This window comes from Hemicordylus capensis, chromosome 6, assembly GCF_027244095.1.
Source record: "Hemicordylus capensis ecotype Gifberg chromosome 6, rHemCap1.1.pri, whole genome shotgun sequence".
In the NCBI taxonomy this organism is placed as follows: Eukaryota; Metazoa; Chordata; class Lepidosauria; order Squamata; family Cordylidae; genus Hemicordylus; species Hemicordylus capensis.
In genome coordinates this window covers 155,880,029-155,903,758 of record NC_069662.1, presented here as the reverse complement: position 1 = coordinate 155,903,758, position 23,730 = coordinate 155,880,029, and the positions used below count along the sequence as shown (strand labels likewise).

The window sequence follows — 23,730 nt, the reverse complement described above, 5'->3', positions numbered from 1 at the left end:
GCTAGTCCAGCATCCTGTTTCAGTCACTTTATTTTGATCTCTGACCAATACCAGAACATCTAAACAATGGTTTAATTTAAAAACATCAGTATTAATAACATATCTGTACATTGGTTCAACCATTAGCAAGCAGAGTACATCAAACTTGTATTGCAGAACAACAGAATTTTGCACTGTGTGTGTGATTGACAAATTTGTGTCTGTTAACAAATATTTGACATAAAATTTGTCCAATCGTCCTGACAAGTTTTGTAGAACAGGGTCAATTAATCTTCACCTAAGATCTATGTAAAAGACACACTGCATGAGTACATGTGCACCCAACTTGATCTCATCTGAGTTACAGGGACAATATCTCTGCTCAGTCAGAAGCATCTTGTTTCACACAGTGGCTCACCAGATGTCTCTGGGAGGCCCACAGGCAAGAGCTGAGAGCATGCCCTCTCTTCTGCTGTTGCTCCCCTGCAACTGGTATTTAGAGGCATCTTGTCTCTTAAGCTAGAGGTGGCCTATAGCCACCAGACTAGTAGTCAGTCATTGATTTTCAAACAGATATCCAGGGGGGATCTGGATGTCTGTGATATCAGTATAGATCAGCAACACACCTACTTTGTGTGTACTTTTAGAAAGTAGCTTTTAAAATCATTGAACAAATTTAAAAGACTGATCATTCCCTCCCTTCCACAGTAGCATAGAGGCACTCGCATTGCCACATTTATAAAGAAGTAACATCTGCCTGGTACATCTGCTCCAGCACTGCAATGTTAAAATTTCATGGTCCTTTTACCTCTCTTTTTTAAAAAAAGAAATCCTGTTAATATTACAGGTTTGCACCTGACGTCATCCTCTGGCTGGCCATCTTGCAAGAGGAATGGGAAATCTTGCTTTTGACACTAGAGTAATACTAACTCAAATGACTGCTGTAACTTTTAAGAGGATTTCAAACATCTAGAAATGCCTTACTGTCAGTAACTGTGGGAAATCTTTTTAACTTAAAATGGCAATAGTTAGTGTGGAATTGAAAGCTGAGAAGCATCTACTGTTGGCCTAGGACTATTTGCTGTAACTACAGGAGAACCTGTTATGTTTCCATAATGGTGGCGGGGGGGGAAGAGATAGTGCAAATGAATACCATTTCTAAAATACCATTTCACTAAATACCAGTTCCAGGGGAGCAATATCAGGAGAGAGGACAAGCTCTCACCTCCTGCCTGCGGGCTTCTCAGAGGCATCTGGTGGGCCACTGTGTGAAACAGGATGCTTTAGATAGGCTTTGGGCCTGATCCAAAATGGCTGTTATGTTCTTAATTCTGGATGCCTGCATGGTGGACACATTAAATTTGCTTAGCATAGTAGGTCCTAGGCCTCTATGTATTGGTGAGCCATTCCTGTAAAACAGCCACTGTTCAGAGAAATAGACTGTTTTCTATCCTAACCTCATTACAGGCTGGAATGGAAGCACTACAACAAATTCAAAGCAGCCCCCTTGCAAACCCTTATTTCTAAACCTTTTTTGCGGGGAGGGTGGATTTTCAAAAATGTTTATCTTTTCATCACACAGAATTCAAGCTTGCTGGAGAGGATACATTGTTAGAAAATGGTATAATAATCTGAGGAAAACAGTGCCTCCAAAAGATCTCAAGTTAAGAAAGGCATTCTTTGAAGAAAAGGTGTGCATGGTAGCTTTCTATTCTTAACTATGATCTTTACCTCCACCCCTACCAAACCTATACTGGTATTAAGCTGGCAAGACAAATTCAACATTCGTCAAATATTCTGAATAAGGGATAATTTTTATAATAGTCTACAAACTCCTTTGACTTGTAATTTGTACACATCACTTTTTCTTTCAAAAAACTGATTATTCTAGATTTCTAGCTGGAGAGTTGTGTATACGACAATATTAAAAAAACAAACTTGCAGGTAAGCATTCTGCTTTTGTTTTAGTTTTTTCCCCTCTATAAGATGGTGGGAGAGCTTACAATGATTAAAGTGCTTCAGATTGAATTTTGCTTTTAGTATGCAGCTTTTTCTTTGTGATGGTGTGAAGAAATTTCTCTATACCATGTAGCAATCCACTGCACATAAAGTGATCTACTGTGTAGAGATGCTGTTACTAGCAGCACAAAATGAATACGTTTTTCATATGGATTAAATACTTTATTTGATTCTGTGGGAAGGTTACATTTTGCAATTACATGGAATTCTTTTTATTCTCCAAAAACCATTTAATCATTGGCAAGGCCACTTTCTGTACGTGAAACATTTTCAGTGCACCAGTTATTATATAACTCAGGACCAAAAAGTTGTTGGCATCATCTTTATCTTCCAGATGACATGTTTTCTATAAATGAAAATGACTGTTCGTTATAGAGCATAGGAGACACAAAGTAGATACAATGAACCTAAACATTTCTGGACCCTTGCCAGTTAGGTTTCAGGCAGCAGCACAGCACTGAAACGGCACTGGTTGCCCTGATTTCTTAGCAGCTGGAATGCCTAAGTGGGCTGGGCCTGGGGGCACTGTTCTTCATTAGTTCCAGTTCTATCTCACTGGGCGATTGTCAGTTGTGGGGGGTGAGTGTTCTGCGCCCTGGCCCCTTTCTTGTGGGGTTCCACAGGGCTCGGTCCTTGTTCCCATTCTCCTTAACATCTCCATGAAGCCACTGGGCCTGGTCATCCATCGGATTGGGGTAAGTTTTCATCAATACGCTAATGATACTCAGCTTTATCAGGTGATGCTGTTCATGTGCTGGCTCAGTGCCTAGAGGCTGTCAGGACCTGGATGGGCCAAAACAAGCTCAGGCTTAATCCCTCCAAGAGTGAGTTGCTCTTGTTTAGTTTGCGATCTGGCCAATTGCAGTGTGTGAGTTTATCTCTTGACGGGGTTGCACTTCCCTTGAGAGAGACGATTCATGATATGGGGGTCCTTTTGGACTTGTGGCTCCTGCTTGAAGAGCAGGTGGAGGCCGTGGCCAGGGGTGCCTTTTGCCTGCTTCGGCTGGTTCACCAGTTACAGCCTTTTCTCAACTGGCAGGCCCTGGCAACAGTAATTCATGCTTTTGATACCTCTCACTTGGATTACTGTAACGTGCTCTACCTAGGGTTGCCTTTGAAAATGATTTGGAAGCTTCAACTAGTCCAGAATGCAGCAGCCCGCCTCCTCATGGGTGGCCGTAGATTTGATAGTGTTACCTCTCTCTTATGGTCGCTGCACTGGTTGCCTGTTCGCTTCTGGGTCCAATTTAAAGTGCTGGTTCTCACCTACAAAACCCTTATGGGCTTAGTACCTGTATATCTCCGGGATCGCCTCTCTTGGCCAGTTGTGTTCCGTCCTGTGAAGTCTTCTCAGTTGACCCTCCTTAGTGCCTCAGGCCCTGGTGTAGTGCATGGTGTCTGGGCCCATAGGAGGGCCTTCTCTGTGGCTGCCCCTCTTCTTTGGAATACCCTTTCCCCCCAGATTCATTCAGCCCCCTCCTTAGTGGCTTTTAAGGCCCTTCTTAAGACCTACCTTTTTCACCAGATTTTGCCCTTTATTTTTATTTTTAAATTGTTGCCATTGTTATTGTTCACCGCCTAGAGTCTTTGGAGGAGGCAGTATGCAAGAAATTTTTAATAAATAAACAATCATCATTTGTAACACGTAAAATGGTTATGGACAGCAATAATCCATCATCCCTGTTTTCCTCATCACGATCCGTCTCAGGCTTTATTTGTGTTGGTTTTTGATGTTCTTTGATCTTATGTTATCTCAGATCACCCTGAAAAGATGACTGCATAAGTTAGAACTGATATATTGTTTGGATATTCCCTCGTCTGGTTAGAAATTGCCTTCAGTGCTTTTTTTTGTTATAGTAAATACCAGCTCCCACCATTAGGGATGTGCACAAAACTGGCTTGGCCTGTTTGGTTCGAATTTGAACCAGGGTGGGTAGGTTCAGTTTTAGTTTTTCTTGAAACCGCCCCCACCCCACCCCGGTTTGGTTGGAATTTGAACCCAATTCGAACCGTTCTGAAGGGTTCTACATAGGGTATAATGGGGACTCGAATTAACCACTTACCCCCTCTGTCGTCCTGGAGATCTTCTGCCCTACACACTGGTCAGGACCAAAAAAAAGGAAGACCCAGTCCAGTGGCAGGCTGACATAGCTCAGGCTGGCAGGCACAGCTGGGGCAGGGCAAGGGTGGAATAAAAAAGCTTTCCAGCAATTCCACCCACCAAAAAAACAAAAGTAAAAACATTAATAAAATAAATAAAAATGCAGGTGGGAGAAAACGCTGTGGGAATGGGGAATGAGAGGAAGGAAAGGGAAGGGGGAGAGTGCGTCTGGAGCAGGTGGTGTGCTAAGTACAGCAAGAAAGGCATTAACAAAGAAAAGCACCTGCTCCAGAGAAAACAAGGGGTGGACCCCAAAGAGCCCAGAAAAAAATAAAAGCAACTGGCAGTGGCTGCTGAGCTGAGGCAGCAGCCACCAAAGCAAAAAAGGTGGGGGAAAGTCTGAGTTAGAAAAATGGATGGGCCAGAGAGAGGTCTCAGGCCAAAGGGCCTGGACTCCCTGGCCCAGAAGAGAGGGGGGAGAGAGAGGGACACAGACACTCACTCACTCACAGGAGAAAAAATAAAAACAGGACAAACACACAGCAGGACAAACACACAGAATGGCGGGGGGTTTAAACCAGGGGCAAAGAGAAGCAGGCAGAAGGGAACAGAGGATTGAGGACAAAAACACAGCACCAGTCTCCCAAGCAGACTCTCACCACACGAGCAGAACCAGTAGCAGCAGGGGCCAGAGGAAGCCAAGCAGCAACTGCAGCCAGAGTGATTAGGCTAGAACATAAGAACAGCCCTGCTGGATCAGGCCCAAGGCCCATCTAGTCCAGCATCCTGTTTCACACAGTGGCCCACCAGATGCTTCTGGAAGCCACAGACAGGAGTTGAGGGCGTGCCCTCTCTCCTGCCATTACTCCCCTGCAACTGGTACTCAGAGGCATCCTGCCTTTGAGGTTGGAGGTGGCCCACAGCCCTCCGACTAGTAGCCATTGATAGACCTCTCCTCCTTGAAGTCATCCAAACCCCTCTTAAAGCCATCCAGGTTGTTGGCTGTCACCACATCCTGTGGCAGAGAGTTCCACAAGTGGTAGGACAGAGGCTTGGCTTTATATAGGATTTGAAACTTCCTCCTTTGGGAGCCCCCACCTTTGCCCTCCCCCCTGGCCAATAGGGTGCTAGTTCTCAAGGACTGGCACAGTGAACAGCCTACCAGAGAGCCAGACTCATCTGGCCAATCAGGGAAGCAAGAGTTCAGCCAATGAAATAAAGCAAAACAAGTCACACAAAATGGAGGACAAGATCTAAAATGACCACTAGAACCTTTGAACTGGCTCAAATGGGCTCGAACCAAACCAAGCTCAATCGGTTCAAACTCGGACTGGCATTGCCAGTGCAATGCCCTGTTTGGTCCAAGTTCAAACCTTCGAACCGAACCGGTTCAAATTCGAACCAGTTTGAATTCGAGCCGGTTTGCACATCCCTACCCACCATGTGAGGGCACATTCAAACAATATATTTATCACAAACAACTGATAATGAAAACCACCTCAAGGTGACTTTATCATGCCCAAAACAGTAACAGTAATCAGGCCTCAGTCTTTATCCTAAAAGAAAATGTGTACCAAAAAATGCACTGGGAAATTCAATATAATTGTTTGTTGAATGCAAAAAAAAAGATGGAGTCAATGTTTGTGAGTTCATGGTCCCTGGCGGTGTTGGAGTGAACATTTGTGAGTTCATGGTCCAGAGTGGTGTTTCTCAACCCGGTCCACGGACCGGTGCTGGTCCATGCCAGTCCCCAGTTTCGAACCAGTGGGGTCCGCCGGTAGGAGCTCTTCGAAGCTCATTTCTAAGCAGGCAACCCTTGCTGCAGGGATTACATTGATTTTGAGGAAGTGAAATGAACGTTATCCCAGCAGTGAAGACTACTTGCCTAGAAATGAGCTCCGGAGAGCTCCCAGCGGCGGTGGCCCCCACAGGCTCAAAACTGCTAATGGAGGGTAATTACTCCAAGAGCTGCTGGTTCGGAAAACTAAGCACAAATAATGTACCGGTCCTTGATTCCAAAAACGCTGAGAAACACTTATCCAGAGTGTGCATACAGCTCATTCACAAGGAAATTCCAGGTACATTTAAACAGGATTTTCAACTTAGCCCTCAAAAATGCAAAGTTTGACTTTTCATCTTTTAATTTTTTTCAAAGAAAATTCAAGTTAAACCCAATTCTCCCTTAGCTGCTAAGACCTTGCCCTCCTCTGAAACACAGGCACACAACTGAAATCACTGAGGGTCATGCTGCATATTGCTATGTTATCATAAATTGTTATAGTTTTAAACTATGTTTCTGTTAGTACCATTTTCTCTCTCTTCTGTCTCTGCTTGTCTTTTAACCTCTGTCTGCTAACCCTCCTTTCTCCCACTCTATAGCATTCTTTAAGGAAGAGAGCTGGTCTCGTGGTAGCAAGCATGACTTGTCCCCTTAGCTACTGTAAGTAGGGTCCACCCTAGTTGCATATGAATGGGAGACTAGAAGTGTGAGCACTGTAAGATATTCCCCTTAGGGGATGGAGCCGCTCTGGGAAGAGCATCTAGGTTCCAAGTTCCTTCCCTGGCATCTCTAGGATAGGGCTAAGAGAGATTCTTGCCTGCAACCTTGGAGAAGTCACTGCTATTCGGTGTAGACAATACTGAGTGAGATGGACCTATGGTCTGACTCAGTATATGGCAGCTTCCTATGTTCCTAATCTCACCCTTCCCATCACCACAGGTCTGCACTATTTAAGTTACCCACTACTTTTTCTGTTTTCCCACCCTACAGCTTCCCTCTGCACATGTGAAAAAAGGCACAAATAGTTGATATCTGGAATTTCTTTGGTAGCTACAGATAGTCAAGAGAGGGCTGCAGTTTTGCATGCAGGCTTTATTTTGTGCAGGCCTACTCTGATACAGACTGTGGTTCATGCACCGATCTGAATTTGGACCGTTTTGGTGCGGTTCAGCCAAACCTTGAACTGGTCCAGCAGTTTGAGGTAGCGATGGGAGGGGGTAGAGGCAGTGAGCAGCATCTTTAACAGTACAAGAGCCTCTGGTGGTGCAGTGGTAAAACTGCCGCCCGGTAACCAGAAGGTTACAAGTTCGATCCTGACCAGGGGCTCAAGGCTGACTCAGCCTTCCATCCTTCCAAGGTCGGTAAAATGAGTACCCAGAATGTTGGGGGCAATATGCTAAATCATTGTAAACTGCTTAGAGAGCTCCGGCTATAAAGTGGTATATAAATGTAAGTGCTATGTAAGTGCTAAGAGGGCCTTACCAGCTGGAGGCCAGGTGGGTGACCCCATGCACAGAGGCCAGGTGAGTGGTGGAGCTGCGCCGGCGCCATGCACAGGCTATCAGGGGGTGGAGTGCAGCAGTAGGAAGGGTCCAGCTGGTAAAGCCCTCCATCGGTGCTGTTAAAGGTACCACTCACTGCTGCCTTGAACCGCCAGACTAGATAGAGGTTTGGCTGAACTGGTCCACTGGACTGCAGATTTGGACTGGTACACAAACCACAGTCCATGCACACCCCTATTCTGACATACTGTCTTCTGTGATAGAGACTGTAGTAGGCCTGCCCCAAGTGAGGATAGGACAGTGCTTCCTTCCAGCTCTTGCCTGAGGGCTTCCCAGGGTCATCTGGTGCGCTACTGTGTGAAACAGGATGCTGGACTAGATGGGCCTTGGGCCTGATCCAGCAGGGCTTTTCTTATGTTTTCAGTGCAACTCAGTCCGGCCTTTCACCAAAACTGCTGGGCTATGTTACTTCTAGCTTGTCCTGGAATAGAAGGCAATAGGCAGAAGGGACTATGGGCAGGACTGAGACTAGGTTAATTATGACTAACCATTCATTTCAGTAGTACTTAGTCATGACTGAACTGCACGGATCCTGTCCTATGTCTCATTGTTCTGGCCAAGAAGTGGGCAAATCCTACCAACATGCCTAAGTTCAGGTAAAATGAGAGAAATAAACTATTCCTCCCACCCACCACCAACCCCATAGGTAAATGGTTGTTTTAATTTGGACTGCATGGGAAGCAAGCTGAAATGATCTAGAATGTTGAGGGGTGGGATGCAGTTCTGGAGCCATCCTGCTCCATCCTCCCAACTTCAGATTTGATGGGTAGTTAGGTAATTGCCAGTAATATTTATCAGCAGAAGCAGCAACTTTCTTATTCTGTCCTTATTCCTTATACGAAACTCTCTACTAAGTGTGCTATTGCCCTTCACTTTTAAAGCAGTGTTTTCTTTCTTGTTTTTAGAACCAACTTTTTTATTTAAAATAAAACTTTAATAAAGTTTACACTTCCAAGTATCACAAGTACACAGCATGATCCTGAAAATATAAAGGACAAAAGACGGAGGAAGTTCTAGGCCTATAACTGCTTGTACCAGTATACATGTCAGTTAGAATTAGACATATTACTTTCTATTAACTAGCACCATTCTGGCCACCAAAATTTACCCCATGTAGTCATCATGATGATATTGCTAGCTATACTTGTGCTGGGCTAAAAGCATGGCAGAGATCAAGAGATCGTCTGCACTTCTCCCAGCATCCTACGTGTATTGTGCTACTTATTTATAAACAATTACTGATGAAGGATTCAGAAACATCAAAATTTAAATAGCATTCATTTTGTTTCCAGAAGGAATAATGTGGTTATAGTTAAAGCAGCTGAATGAAATGGGTTTTTCTTTATCCCTTTTGCTTCACACACAAGTAGAAAAGGTACATGCATCTCCATTAAAATATATAGAATAAAAGAATATATTATCAACAATAAAGGTTATAGCTGCCTCTGCCTCTCTGTATTTGTAGCTTCTATATCACTTTCTTTTTGGACTTTGGACTGTTATCCACAACATTCTATAAAATGGTGGTTTTTATCTTTTTAATTCCCAAATAGCCAAAACATTATGCAGGAAAAAGAAGATACATGAAGGTAGCTGAGTAAGACACATTAAAAATACTACCACTTCCTTTGGCAGGAACACTCAGCTTCTTGTATTGGTAAAGAAATCCCACAATTAGACCCTATATTTGAAATGCCATTGCTTGCTAGAACATATTTTATTTGTCTGGTGGTGGTACAGTAGCCCATTTTATGTCAATCTGTTCAAGATCTTGCTGATTTAGATCAAAGAGACTACCAAAGGTTACTGCAACCAAGCTATGCTAATTTTTAACACCAGGGTATACAGAAAGTGAAGTGTTGCCTAGAATGCAGTGTATTTGGTAGTGAATTTCTTTGATCCTTATCCATGCTTGTATATGTCATCTAATTGAAGTATGGTCTTTTATTGCTCTAATTAAATCTTTTCAAATGCTAAAAATCCAGACCATTGTTTAGGAAGTTAGGTTCATTATTTGTAAAATGGTGCAGTTCCCCCTAGTATCCTCCTCCTCTACCACGTGGTTCCTTCCCAAAGATTTTAATTTAAATCTCACCAAACAGCATAATGGGCTGGGAGTTTGTTTAGCCATTTGACTTCCTTTATCACATAGAGATGGCAAACATTCTGTTGCTAACTTGATGTGGCTCCAGGCAGCAAGGCTAGGAGGATATTAAACCAGTAAAAGCTTATCAACTGATTCATTGATACGCTGTAAATTCCAGCCTTTTCATTTTACTTTTAAGTCAACACATTAGTAAGCAATTTGCTGACATAAAGATGGATTGCTTTAAAAGGCCTCCCTTTTGGCAGACAAAGGTCACCTCAGTGCTTTTGTGTGCATCTTTACTTAATCGTGTTCCTGGGCGTTGCCTAAAACCTGTGACTGATGATGCTTTACATATTGATAAACATATTTAGAATTCCTCCACTTTGTCCTATCGTTCAAGTTGAAGGGCAGAGAGGTCACAAAATGGACCCAATTAATTACCCAAATACAGAAAAATGTCTGGACTTCTTTTCTGGTAAACTTAGAGATCTTCCACTTCTAGACTGGAAGAAAGCTCTTTTCATCTGTTAATTAGCTTTCCTTTGAAGAAGAAATCTAATTATTATTATTAATTCAATTTCTATACCGCCCTTCCAAAAATGGCTCAGGGCAGTTTACACAGAGAAATATTAAATAAATAAGATGGCTCCCTGTCCCCAAAGGGCTCACATTCTAAAAACACAAGACAGACACCAGCAACAGTCACTGGAGGTACTGTGCTGCGGGTGGATAGGGCCAGTTACTCTCCCCCTGCTAAATAAAGAGAATCACCACAGTAAAAGGTGCCTCTTTGCCCAGTTAGCAGGGGATGATTAGTACATCTTTCATTAAGACAAAAGTCAGAATTATAAACATGAACAAAGGATCTAAGGCATTTTCACAAGTAGTTCTATTACCACTTATTCTCTGGAATGTGCCATAACTGTATGTTAATTAGGTACAGAAAGTGAAGTGAGCCATTTTAAAACTCTGTTGCTGACATCCAGACTAGTGTTGTGCTAGCACAATTAGAGAAATTGCACACTTTAAGAAGTTTGTGGATTTGTGCAGCTCCATAATGTTGTGCAGCCGCTAGTGGAAGACCTTTTCCAGGACATATACAAGACAACACAATGTGCTGTGCAATGCATTGTGCAACCTGTGGTTTGTCAACATCCTCTGCAAGGGCAGGACCACTCTGGAATAGACTTGATTTCTTTGCAGTGTCCTTGCTCCACATCTTTGAGCTAGGGCAACATAGTCTAGATGTAGGCCAGTGTACTTTCTAGTGAATGGTGGGGTTTTCTTTGCTTCATTTAAGTTAGGGGAAAGATATGCAAAAAGCAGTTAGATGTCACTCATGAAAATGGCATTTTCCAGACACAACTCCATGACTGATTAATGTTTGTCCCTTGCATGGGCAATTGGAGGGCCAGCACTCTCTGGCTATGCAACAACACAAAAAGATGCCACATGTATCAAGGGAACCTTCTCACACCTCCAATTTAACAATAAGAGTGATGCATTGATAGGATGAAATGCTGCCATGCCAGTGTGCCCCTAAAAGTAGAGCACTTACAAAGAGTACTGAATACATTCTAAGTAGTATTGTTCTAGAAGAACCAATAAGAAAAGGTCATGCTAAAAAGGAAGGGCTCAGCTTACAGCCCATTACAAGGACCACATGGAACAAGTAGTACTCCCCAGATTAGCAGTCCAACCATGAAAAAAAAGGTAGGGACTTGCTCAGAGCTGAACAGGCAAGACTTTATATTTTATGAGCTGCATTCTCACAACCACCTTTCTGGCTCTAGAGGTTAGCTAGGATTGACAGGTGCACTAGCAAATGACCAATATTGCTGCTGGGTTGCTGTGGTGCAGCTCCCTCCCCCCATGATTTCACTTAGTGGCTCCAGGAGAGTGGGCTGCTGCAGCCATTGGCCTCCAGAGACCCTCATAAAATCCCCAGCAGCCTCATGCTACCTTCAGCCTGGAAAGCCTTCAGCCTGTCATCGCACACACTCCCATTGGCCCCAGTGGGCAGCTGCAGCTGCATTTGGCAATCTCTGGAGAGCTTTGCCAACATTTGGCTCCACTGCAAAGTGAGCACCAGTTGCCTTAACCTCTTCTCATTAACAAGGTCATGAGCACCTGGACATTGATAGATAGCCACTCCTATAGCTACCATATTTCACCTTAGCTGAAACTAAAGCTCTGTGGCCGAGGGAGTAGGAATCCTACAATGAATACACAAGGTGGTCAAAAACAGTGTTCTACCTGGGTTTGGAAGCTGTGTGTGCTCCCAATTTTTGGCTATGTGGAAGCAAAGTGTAGTGGCTTATAGCCCTTCTCTCAGAGCAAGCTCACGTGAGGGAAATAAATGCTGAGTCATCCTTGCAGAGCTTTCTGGCAAAGGCTACTCCTAAAACTCTTCTTTACTTTTGGTAGATTCTAAAGGCTGCCACCACCACCCACTTATCAACAGAGCTTGACCCCCTCCTGGGCTTGGGTGGAAATCCCAAGGAAAACTCTCTTTATTTTGCCATTGGAAAAGTATACAACAGTCCTCCATGTGCAAGCCTACACGTGGTGGGGAAACAAATAGCTGCTGAGCTCCTGAGGCGTGTTTTGCACCAGAGGAAAGAAAACCCTTTCAGCCTCCCCTTTCTCCTGAGTTAAAAATCCACTCGGAGAGGCTTGTAAAAGAAAAGAACAAAAAGAAAAACAAGTTTATTCAAATTCTACAGACTGCTCTCGTCTGTGGCTTTCTCAGCTTTTAGTTACAGGTAAAGATACTCTGTAAGTTACAAGAATATGTCAAAAACCACCCCAGATGAAGTTGGGGCAGCACACTTTAAAAATCATGGTTACCCAGTTGCAAGGAAAAAGTATGTAGGAAAATACAAAAGCACAATTAAAATTTACAGAGTCTTTTGCAATGCCCTGGCTGGATGGCTGTAGGTTAGTGTTTCTTAGCTTAATCATGTTGTAGATGAACAATATCATAGACCAGTATCAGGGATATACAAAATGCACACAAAAGAAAACAGAAAATCTAACACAACATCTGATTAAACAAACTTTCCCTAGACTAAACTCCCCGAAGCCCAAAGTCCTGGCTTCCTTTGTCTTGAACTCACCAAATTCTGGATGAGAATACAAGATTCCTGCCCTCCAGTCAGGACAGAGTTCCCTTCCAGTTAACTCTTTCAGGGAGGCTGATCACTACACAAGGTTAGAGGAAATCCTGGGTAGAAGTGATTGTGTGGAAGCACGGTAGGAGAAAAACCTGGGTAGCTTTTCCTCCTACCTTGCTTCTATACCATGACTTCTGCCCAGGATTTCCTCTAACCATGCTTCCACACAGCCAAAAATTAGGAGCACATACAGCTCCCAAACCCAGATAGAACAGTTTCTGATTGTGTGAATGTCCTCACTATGTTTGCTTATACAGCAGCCCATATAGCAAGATAAAGAGTGGATAAACCTCAGCAGAAGGTTAGACCACATGACAGGATGAATAACAAAATCTTGCGGTTACTCAGGACTAGGTTACAAGCAAGGGAGCATGTCCTCATGTTTTTCTTCTTTGTACATACTGCATGCTTTTTCAGTATATTACTATTTATTTTTATTTAGGATATTCATAGCCTTATAAATTTTTAACAAAAATCACAATGGTTTCCAGTTAAAATAATCTGTAGAGCAATATAAAACATCACAACTTTGTAAAAATATGGGTGCAGAGCAATACAAAAGTAGAAGTACAGCATAAAAGGACTCTGAAAATTTCCACAAAACTGCATAATCAGATTCAGAATAACGATAAAGTTGTCATTATTGATCACTAACAGCACAAATAGGATTATTTTAAAGCAGCGCCATAAGACTGGTGCCAAGAAAACCCTGGGGAAGAGGGTTCCACAGCAGGGTGCCAACACAGAAAAGGCCCTCTCCACAGTTACTACCGGCCTGATTTTTAAAGGCAGAGCATCTAGAGATGGGCCTTTAAATATTACCTTAACAGCCAAACAGTTTCAGGGAAGGTGCTACAGTTGCAGTTCTGCAAAATTGTCCATAGTTTATTTTCTCCTGCCTTTTTGTTTGTTGTTATAGACTGGAGATGCTAGGTCATGACCCAGTCGGTTAACTAGTGGGCAGTACTAGAGGGTTCCAGAGGGGCTTCTGGGAAGAAGAAGGGGTGCCCAGGTGAGAGAGGAGCAATGGAGTCTTGCCAGATTCTCACAGGGTGAGTTCTGCAAATCTCTTGAGGGTCAGAGATTTCAAGAACTGGTCTCACCTAGGTCATGGTGACGTCCAAGAGAAGGAAGTCAAGGCTTGTGGCTTCAGAAGGTTAGACTTAGAAGAAAGTGTTTTAGTAAGACTTGCGTTAGAAGTTATTTTCTTTTGTGTGTGTTGCATTGTATCCCCAAGTATCTGCTTTTGCAATTACCTATCTTCCACTTCAGTCTAGTAATGAACAAGTTAAGGACCATCTGAGAATATCTGGGCATTTTGAATACACTAGTAACCTTTAAGTTAATATTATTTGCAAAAGTTATGTGTGAAATCCTAAAGTGGCTTATTCAGCCCCCCCCCCCCCGGACATCTGTCTGTCTCTGTGGGTGTGATTTTAAAGCAATAAATGGTTTTTTTCATTTTACAAGCCCTCTTGGAGTGTTTGACTGGCTCTGGGAGAGGAAGCCTCTAGTCCACATGCCCCCAAACAGCTGGCTACAGCTCCACTTATGTGTGTGTGTGTGAGACACTATGTTTTTATATTGGCCTATTAGCAAGGTAGGAACTGGAAGTTTTATCGCTCCCTTCATTTAAAGAAAATCACTATGGAGAGATTGGTGGCAGCAATATAATCTACCAGAGATTCTTCTTTTCCTTTTTAATAAAGTTTAAACCCAGTCAGTTTGCCAGGTAACAGGGAGGGGTGACTCAGCTATAATTCCTCCCACGCGAGTTGGTTGGCTGGGTCCGTTCCTTACAGTCCTCACTACCTTGCTTTACATAGAATACACATTGCTTTTATGAATGAGGTGCATTTGGAAACACATCCAAGTGGGCATTCCATTGAAAGCAGGGCACTTAGACATGAATCTGTATGTGCATTTGTTGCCTAAGGAGGGGGCTACCTCAGTAGTAGCAGAAGTGCTTTGCATGCAGCTCCCATATTCAGTCTCTGGCAACTCCAGTGAAAAGTACCACAAGTAGCAGGGCAAGAAAAGACCTCTCTCTGCCTGAGTCCAAACGAGCCACTGCTGGATAGAGAAGACAGAATTAGGACCAATGATACAATAATCAGTATAAAAGATCTCCATATATTTATACATGTGCCATTTGCAGAATTGCAAGGAGGCATTTCCATTCTCAGTTTAAAGGATACTAGAGCTGGGGAGTCAAGCTCAGATAATGCACATCTGAGGGCCTATATTTCTCCAAGCCCAATTCTTTCCTCCCTCCCTCCCTCTCACCTTTGGAGGCCTTCTAAAACAGTAAAGGGCATTAATTAAACACACACAACGAAATAATGCTTAAAAGTCAACATTTATATTGAAGTTATTCTGCTAAAATTGCACCTTAAAATTTGCTTCTTTTTAAAATAAGTCTCCAGTCTTTAAATGCATAACTTGTGCATTAGTTAAGATAGCCCTTTGCAGAACGTCGGTCACTGCAGTACTGCACATTTCTAGTCTGTGTTGGGCTTCTTTATGGAAAGCAGAACCCTGTACTATCCCAGCGACAGCTGGATTGCACGTTAGGAGTGGCAGGTGGTGTCTGCAGGAACTGATGGGAGAGGTACTCTTTTCCCCATAAAGCTGTATGAGGAAAGCACTTGAAGTGTTTCCCACTCTCACCTCTCACTGCACCCCATGCGCCATCCCAGCCATCTCTGCAGCAATACACGGCCCTGCTTCCCATAAAGGAGGCCCCCACACACACACCAGAACCATGCAGTACAGTGTAGAGACAGGTGTACTGCCAGCAGCTGCCTCTGAATGGTTTCAAGGGGGTGACCCAGATTCTGCTCTGGCTATGCTGAAGCACATCACTAGTGCACGCTATGCTGCTGAAAAGTAACCTTAAATATTCTCAGAAGCAATTTCGTCCTTTTGAGCAACTTGTACACAAGTCTGAATGACATATTAAACACATTGACCTGCTTTATCGATGTTTGCTATTTAAATGCAACAAAGTTTCTGACTCTGCAGACATAATAGATCTTTGAAAAGGGGGTCATCTTTTCACCAATACATTGAAATATTAGTGATTATTTTGGCCAGAAAGAAATATCACCCGTAAGTGCCAGGCATAGCGTGGAAGAATTTTGCTTAAACATGGGTTCTAACTCTTGACCAATGTTCTCCATAACGGGAGTTAGGAAATAATCTCCCTTCAGATCATATTAGGTGGTAAAATAAGGCCAAAGTATAATAGTAATCTGGATTGTGATCCATTGTATTCATAAGGAACTAGCCGACCCACACACAGAGCATCTGTGTGCTCTTTGGGGCCAGCTACCTCTCCCCCCCCCCCGCTCCAGTCTCCAGCTGGCCCAGGCTGCCGGGCCGAGTGCTGCCGTGGTGGCCGGGCCAGGCCCACCACCGCCTCGCCTCGCCTCTGCATCCTGCTGCCGCCTCTCCTCCACGGTCGCCTGGCCGGCCAATTCTCCTGGGTGCGCCTCAGCCAATCAGGCACCTCCACCGCCCAGCCAATCAGCTGGGACGCACATTCCAAGGCACACCCAGGAGAATTAATATAATAGATGGGTTCTGCGCCTGCGTAGGGACCTCACGGGTAGATTAGCTAGTTCCTCGTGACACCCACTCTGCCTCGCACGTGCTCCTGTTGAAATCAGCAGTTGGGAGCAGCATTTCCTCAGTTTCTATTTGACTACCAAAGCGTCAACACTTTGTTGCTGGCTCCTCGGAGATCTAGAAACAAATGAAAAAGAGTGAGACTGATTTATTGGATTTTACTGACTACAGAACTGTTTAAGACCATTCTTTTGCTTAACAGTTTGGATTGGAAAAACAACTGTTTTTAATAACCGCTGCAGGGCGGAAGCCTTGGGACGTTTGTCTTATCAACATGGAATTGAAAAAGTCATTTAAGAGATGTGTTGAATGCCATGCAAAACTACCATCGACAGACTTTCATGAATTGTGCTTGCTGTGTTTGGGAGAGCAGCTAACACGACGGCATGTAAAATCTGCTGTTCATTTTCTAAACAATGAAAAACAGAGCATTCCTCCTTTGTGCGGCATTGTACAATGAAGCATTACGGCCACCAACACTGAGACTGAGCTATGCCACGATGTCAGGGACACGATCAGGCTCAATGTCGAGCTCAGTGTCGAGCTTGCAGGGATCTGCAGAAACGCAGTATAAAACCACTGCTGAGGAGACTGAGCCCATTTTTAAGAGGCCGAAAGAGGTCTTAAAGTCGGCTCATCGACATAAAGATAGGAAGCACAAGCACATGCACACTTCTGGAGAGGAGCGAGAATCACCACCTCCAAAAAAGCACTGCAGCAAGACAGGGGATGGAACTCCTTCGCTGACTATGACACAAGCATATAGCCCGCCTTCAGAAGGGGCACTGTCAGCATTGAAGAGTCTAACCTCAAATAAAGTGGTTGATACCAAGAGCTACAGTGTCAATGCCTGCCAGTAATGAGGGCATGGATCATGTCACAGCGTCGACATTGAGATCAATGTCGATGTCGACACAGTCAATGCAGCAGACGGGATCGCCGTCAAAAACCACGACTTCACCATTAGCAGCTGCGCCAAGAAGGCTGCTCTACTTGTTTCCAGCACAATCACCAGTGCAATCCCCTTCTACTCCTCAACAAGATAATAGGGGAGAAAAAAGAATAAAACTGATGGGTCTGACCACAGAACATGAGCAAGATGATTAGGCTGCTTTGGATCAGAACACTGCTTCCTCTCTAACTGCGATGTTAGAATCTTCGACATGTACCCCGTCTGGGTCAAATTTCCAGGGCTTTTTGAGTACTGGCCTCTACATTGAACAGGATATCGAAGAGATTCCTGTGACACATGCAAAGACCCCATTGATGTTGCCACTACAGAACGCCCCTGGCTGGGGATGGTGATGGGTACTCTTCAGATTCGACAGATTGAGTTGGATGGAGCAAGCCACCCATCAGACCCACCCTCTGATGTGCCGCCAAAGACGTCTACTTCCCCATTGGAGGAGTTATCAAAGCCTACCATGCTTTGATAAGAGAAATTGCAGAAGCATTGGGGATGCACTTAAAGTTACCAGAGACAGATCTGAAAGACCCAGTGTATAATATGATGGTGGCAGTAAGAACATCGCATCCAGTCACCCTTCCAGTGTTGCCGGTGATTAACAAGGCAGAACAGCCAGCTTGGGAAGTGCTGTAGACCTCAATGGCAACATCAAAACGTTTAGAGGTTTGTACAGGATTCAAGAAGAGAAAAATGCATACCTGACCTGCTTCATCATCCAGTACCAAATTCAATGGTAATCAACTGTGCGTCATCTTCAAAGACTGGATGCTGCCATACAACACCTTCTGATAAGGAAGAAAGGAAGATGAATGTATTAGGGAGAAAAATATACACTACTTCAAGCTTGGCATACAGATTGCTAACTATGCAGCCTGTATAGCTAGACAGCCACTTCTTATGGGACACTTTGTTTCAAGACTCCACTTCGCTATCATCTGAAGAATTCCAAGACAGGGTTGCAGAACTATCTGAAAGAACTACTGCAGTCATTAGGCAGCAACTTGGTGCTTTCAAGCACTTGGCAGAGACGGAGTCACAAGCCATGGTTACTGCGGTGACTTTGCGCCATCACGCATGGCTTTGATCCACGGCTTTGCAGCAAGACATGCATCATCATGTGGAGAATTTAGCATTTGATGGTAAAAGCCTTTTTAGCAAGAATACGGATTCCACTGTGGAATCATTAAAACAAAAAACAAAATTCACAGCTAAAACATTTATGGCCTCAATTACAACATCAGCATCGACCTCCCGTTACTGTCCTTATGGTTGTCGGAGACCAGCATTCAAACAGCAGGAAAAGAGGGATTATAGACAGCAATATAGACCTTTTCAGAGAAACAAAGTTTATGGGCAAAAGAATAAGAGCCAAAACATCAGGCCCTCCAAGGACAATAACAGACTATTTGATTCAAACAGCTGTCCACTGCACAAACAACAACAGATGATTGCCAAAGCACACAACATCTGCTTTGTGGTTGCCGACAATTCCATCAAGTTAGCAAGCCATGCTCAAGCATGGCACCACATAACATCAGATTAATGGGTTTTCCGAATAACTGAAACTGGTTATGCAAGAATTCAAAACTTTGCCTCCATTCTTGGGGCTGAAGTATACCAAAGCAACTCCAATGTTGCTGGAGGTGCAGATGCTTCTGGAGAAGCAGACAATTGTCCCTGTGTGGTGGACAGAGAGACTGTCCGGATATTACTCCCGTTACTTTCAGATCCCAAAGACGGTGGAGGGAAGTCAGGCAATCATGACCTTCAAGGGCTAAATTGGTACGTGTGGGCAAGCAAATTCAAGATGACAACGTTGCAGGGGATACTACCCTCCCTACGCAAGGAAGACTGGGCAGCAACGTTAGTTTTGAAGGATGCTTGCCCATCCATGTGGGGATTCAAGAAAACCACCGCAAGTACCTGAGGTTTACAGTGGGAGATGCAGTGTTTCAATATACTGTCCTCCCATTCGGATTGTCAGCAGCCCCATGTGTATTCACAAAAGTTATGGTTGTGGTAGTGGAAGGAATCATAGTCTTTCCATATTTAGACAACTGGCTGCTGGTGAGTGGCGACGAAGAAAAGTTATGTTCGCAGATGCACTTTGTGCTACAGTTGCTACGGGATCGCTGGATCAATGTCAACTGGAAGAAGCTGGAACCACAGAAGCGCATAAGTTATATAAAAGCAATTCTAGATGTACAAGCAAAAAGAGCATACTTACCAGAACCTGTGGTAAGATCAGAAACCTAGTATGGCATTTCACCCTGAACCCAGTACAGCCTGCGGAAAACATACAGCAGTTAATTGGGCTAATGGCATCTTGCAACACCATGGTACTTTACACACGTCTCCTCATGAGACCACTGTAAAAGTGGTATTTAAGGAACTTCCAACCCAATGTCGACAGCCAAAGGAAACTGTTGACACTCCCACAGAGCTATTTTCTCTACACTGGTGGATGGCAAGTACAAATCTATTGGAAGGGGTTCCATTCAAGACATTGACCCCTACTCAGTGGGGGACTACAGATGCATCCCTGATGGAATGGGGTGCTCATTGTGCAGAGCACCAGGTGCAAGGAAGATGGGTGAAGCATCATGCCCAGCGTGACACATAAACTGGTGAGTCATTTTATTTAGAAGGGGGAGAGTAACTGGCCCTATCCACCCCCAGCACAGTACCTCCAGTGACTGTTGCTGGTGTCTATCTTATGTTTCTTTTTAGATTGTGAGCCCTTTGGCGACAGGGATCCATCTTATTTATTTATTATTTATCTGTGTAAGTTGCCCTGAGCCATTTTTGGAAAGGCAGTATAGAAATCAAATAAATCAAATAAAAATATACTTGGATCTACAAGCAGTGTTTATGGTTATGGAGCCTTCAAGCCAATGCTCAGGAGCAGAGTTATGCAAATTCAGTTAGACAGCACGACAGCGATTTCATATCTCAACTGACAAGTGGGAACAGTGTCCCATCCACTGTGTGTCTTGAGTATGTATATCTGGGAATGGTGCATTCCTCACAGAGAGTATCCTTTGACCATTCACATAAGAGGCTTGGACAATGTTCTAGCAGATGACCTGTCGGTCAAAGCTGCAAAACCAGCACCACTAGTGGGAGATCAACAGCATCTATCTCTAGACGGTCTTAGACTTGTGGGGTTATCCGACTATGGACTTGCTCACGACTGCTGCCAACAAAAAATGTCAGAGATACCGCTTTCGTGCAGGAATTGGCAAGGGATCACTGGGAGATGCTTTTCGGCATCTGGGGTCTCTGTTATCTATTTCCACTTTAGCTGTTAGTCCATCGTGTGCTGGCACAAATCATGAGGGACAACTCGACCTGCATTCTGGTAATGCCATGCTGGCCAAGGCAGCCATGGTTTGCTCTGCTACTCAAACACTCGAAGAGGAACTACCACAGATTCCCTCTTCAACCAGACCTTCTAGTGCAAGAGGACAGAAGGGTGCAGCATCCAAATGTGAAGACTCTATGCATGACAGTGTGGAGAATCAGGTTTTTAAAAGAATTTTACTCAATAATCGGAGGCTGTCAACAAGGAGAAATTATAGGATCAAATGGAAGGTTTGCAATTACATGCACAGAAGCATGGTTACCTCCCCAAACAGGCTACCTTAAAACAGGTGCTCCTGAACATGACCTCAATGAAGCTTAACGGCTTAACAAATGTGTCCTTAAAAGTCCACTTAGCAGCCATATCGTCCAGACACAGAGGGTGGATTGACTGTATTCTCCCATCCAGACTGCAAAAGATTTCTAAAAGGGATTAACAATTTCTATCCACCAATATGGAAGACCATGGAAGACTGGAATTTGTCCTTGGTGTTGTTGTTAACTGAAAGCCCTTTCAAACCAATAAATGAGACGAATCTCAAATTGGTCAACCTTAAAACTACATTCCTGATTGCAATCACCATGGTTAGGCATGTGAGTGAATTTACGGCTTTACTTATATTATTATATTATTGTTATATTTTACATTTTATATCCTGCTCTTCCTCCAAGGAGCCCAGAGTGGTATACTACATACTTACGTTTCTCCTCACAACAACCCTGTGAAGTAGGCTAGGCTGAGAGAGAAGTGACTGACCCAGAGTCACCCAGCAAGTATCATGGCTGAATGGGAATTTGAACTTGAGTCTCCCTGGTCCTAATCCAGCACTCTAACCACTATACCACGCTGGCTCTATAGACAGCCCATATACTCTGTTCTTCCCATATAAGGTGGTCATGAAACTAGACCCCAGTTACCGACCAAAGGTAGTGACGGAGTTTCATCTCAATCGGGAAATAACTTTACTGACCTTTTCCCAGAGCCCAGAAACAGCATTGGAGAAAGTGTTGTATTCTTTAGATGTACACCAGGCACTGCTATATTATTTGGAAAGAACGAAGCCACTGAGAAGGCAAGGAAACTATTTGTAGAAAGGGAAAAGCAAAAGGGCCAACCTCTCAAGGCAGAGACTAGCACATTGGTTGATGGAGTAGATTAAGAACATAGGAACAGCCCTGCTGGATCAGGCCCAAGGCCCATCTAGTCCAGCATCCTGTTTCACACAGTGGCCCACCAGATGCCACTGGAAGCCTACAGGCAGGAATTGAAGGCATTCCCTCTCTCCTGCTGTTACTCCCGTGCAACTGGTATTCAGAGGCATCCTGCCTGAGGCTGGAGGTGGCCTATAACCCTCTGACTAGTAGCTGTTGATAGACCTCTCCTCCATGAAGTTATCCAAACCTCTCTTAAAGCCTTCCAAACTAGTAGCCAGCACCACATCTTGTGGCAGAGAATTGCACAAGTTGATTATGTGTTGAATTATGCGATTTTGCAGACTTACAGGGAGTAGATCCCCCATGCACAATAAGAGCACATTCAACAAGAGCATATGCTGCTTCAATGGCACATTTGTTGGGCATTAAAATGGCAATTTGTACTGCTGCAACATGGTCTTTGCAGCAGCCATTTATAAAACATTATGGCATTGACCGGCGGTTATCAGAACAGGCTGGATTTGGGAGGAGCGTATTGAAAAGGGTGTTGCCATAGGCATCTGGGTCTACTGTGCCCTTCACCTTAGAGAAGCTGGCTAATCACCCATTCCTTATGAATGCAACAGATCATGGTCCAGATAAACAGGTTGCTCACCTGTAACTCTTTATCCGATAGTGATCTGTTGTGTGTATACACACACACACCTTGAGTGATTGCTGAAAGATCGTCAGATTATGGCGATCTACAAGAAACTGAGGAAATGGCGCCCCCAACTGCCGATTTCAATGGAAGCATAGAGCACTTGCGAGGCAGAGTGGGCATCACGAGGAGCTAGCTAGTCTACCCGTGAGGTCTCTGCGCAGGCACAGAACTCATTCCTTATGAATACAAGAGTTACAGGTGAGCAACTTGTTTTTCTTATTGCATATCCAAATGGCTTAAGTAATAAAGCAGAGTATATCTGAATACCTTGCAGATAGGCACCCATTGAGCCCTCATGGGATTTCCTGCTTGTAGCTCATTACAGTCCACAATCTCTCTCACCCTTCAGTTTACAGAGATCTGCCAACGATTATTGAACTCATATGATACCTGTGTAGATGAACTCTTCTCTGAGATTGATTCTACTATAGCTGCAAGTCAAAATGTGTTTCAACAACTGGACAAAACGTTGGGCCCATTCCTAAGTGAAGCTGAATGGGGGAAAATACAGATGCAGGTTGGTTTCAGTCAGAGACAGAACTGCTTCGTGCGTTCAAGTATATTTGAGAGAAAATGTTTCCATGTCTGTCCCTCATTGTATTTTTTATTCACAGGGAACACCCCTTTATGTATCTATTTACTACTTCTGTATCCTACGTTCTATCAATTCAGAGTGGTGAATATGATGTCCCATTTTATCCTCATAACAAATTTATGAAGTAGAATAGGTGGAGTGAGAGCAACTTCTCCAGAGAAACCCAGTGGACTTTATAGACTAAGCAGGGATTTGGACTTGCATTTCCTTGCTTGAAGTCTAAAATGTGATCTATTATAGCACATTTGCACATAGTATTATAAGTGTGATCAGACTCAAAAGCCATCTGTGAAAACTATACTAATGGTAATAAAGCTTCAAAAATTCCTGGACAGCCATGACCTTCCTTAGAATTTGAGATTCTGAGCTCAATTAGAAATATGTTTTCCTTATTTGCTAAACACATTATCCCTGCTACAACCCTGACATCTTAGTGATCCAGCCACCAGAGACATAATCCACCAAAAATCTTTTCAACATTTTATAATGTGAATTTTCCTCCTATGCCATACATTTTATTTAATCTAATCATAGTATATAATCTAATGCTGGGCATTCAATTTACATAAGTTAGAGTTACAGAAGTTACACAAACAGGTATAAATCTAGTG

The 23,730-nt window shown here is 43.7% G+C and overlaps 1 protein-coding gene across 8 annotated transcripts in view; it reads left to right on the top strand.

Moving 5' to 3' along the window:
- The window catches only part of RNF32 (ring finger protein 32), a 65,813-nt gene that overhangs the window by 38,107 nt on the left and 3,976 nt on the right, over positions 1 to 23,730 (top strand). For 6 of the 8 annotated variants that reach the window (XM_053259132.1, XM_053259131.1, XM_053259136.1 and 3 more), the window contains 2 exons: positions 1,562 to 1,670; positions 22,874 to 23,041. In XM_053259132.1, the coding sequence (XP_053115107.1) occupies positions 1,562 to 1,670; positions 22,874 to 23,041 (277 nt within the window). Of the gene's footprint in view, positions 1 to 1,561; positions 1,671 to 1,870; positions 1,924 to 11,957; positions 12,296 to 22,873; positions 23,042 to 23,730 lie in introns of those variants that run through there. The other 2 variants (XR_008309443.1, XM_053259137.1) reach the window with 2 other exon arrangements.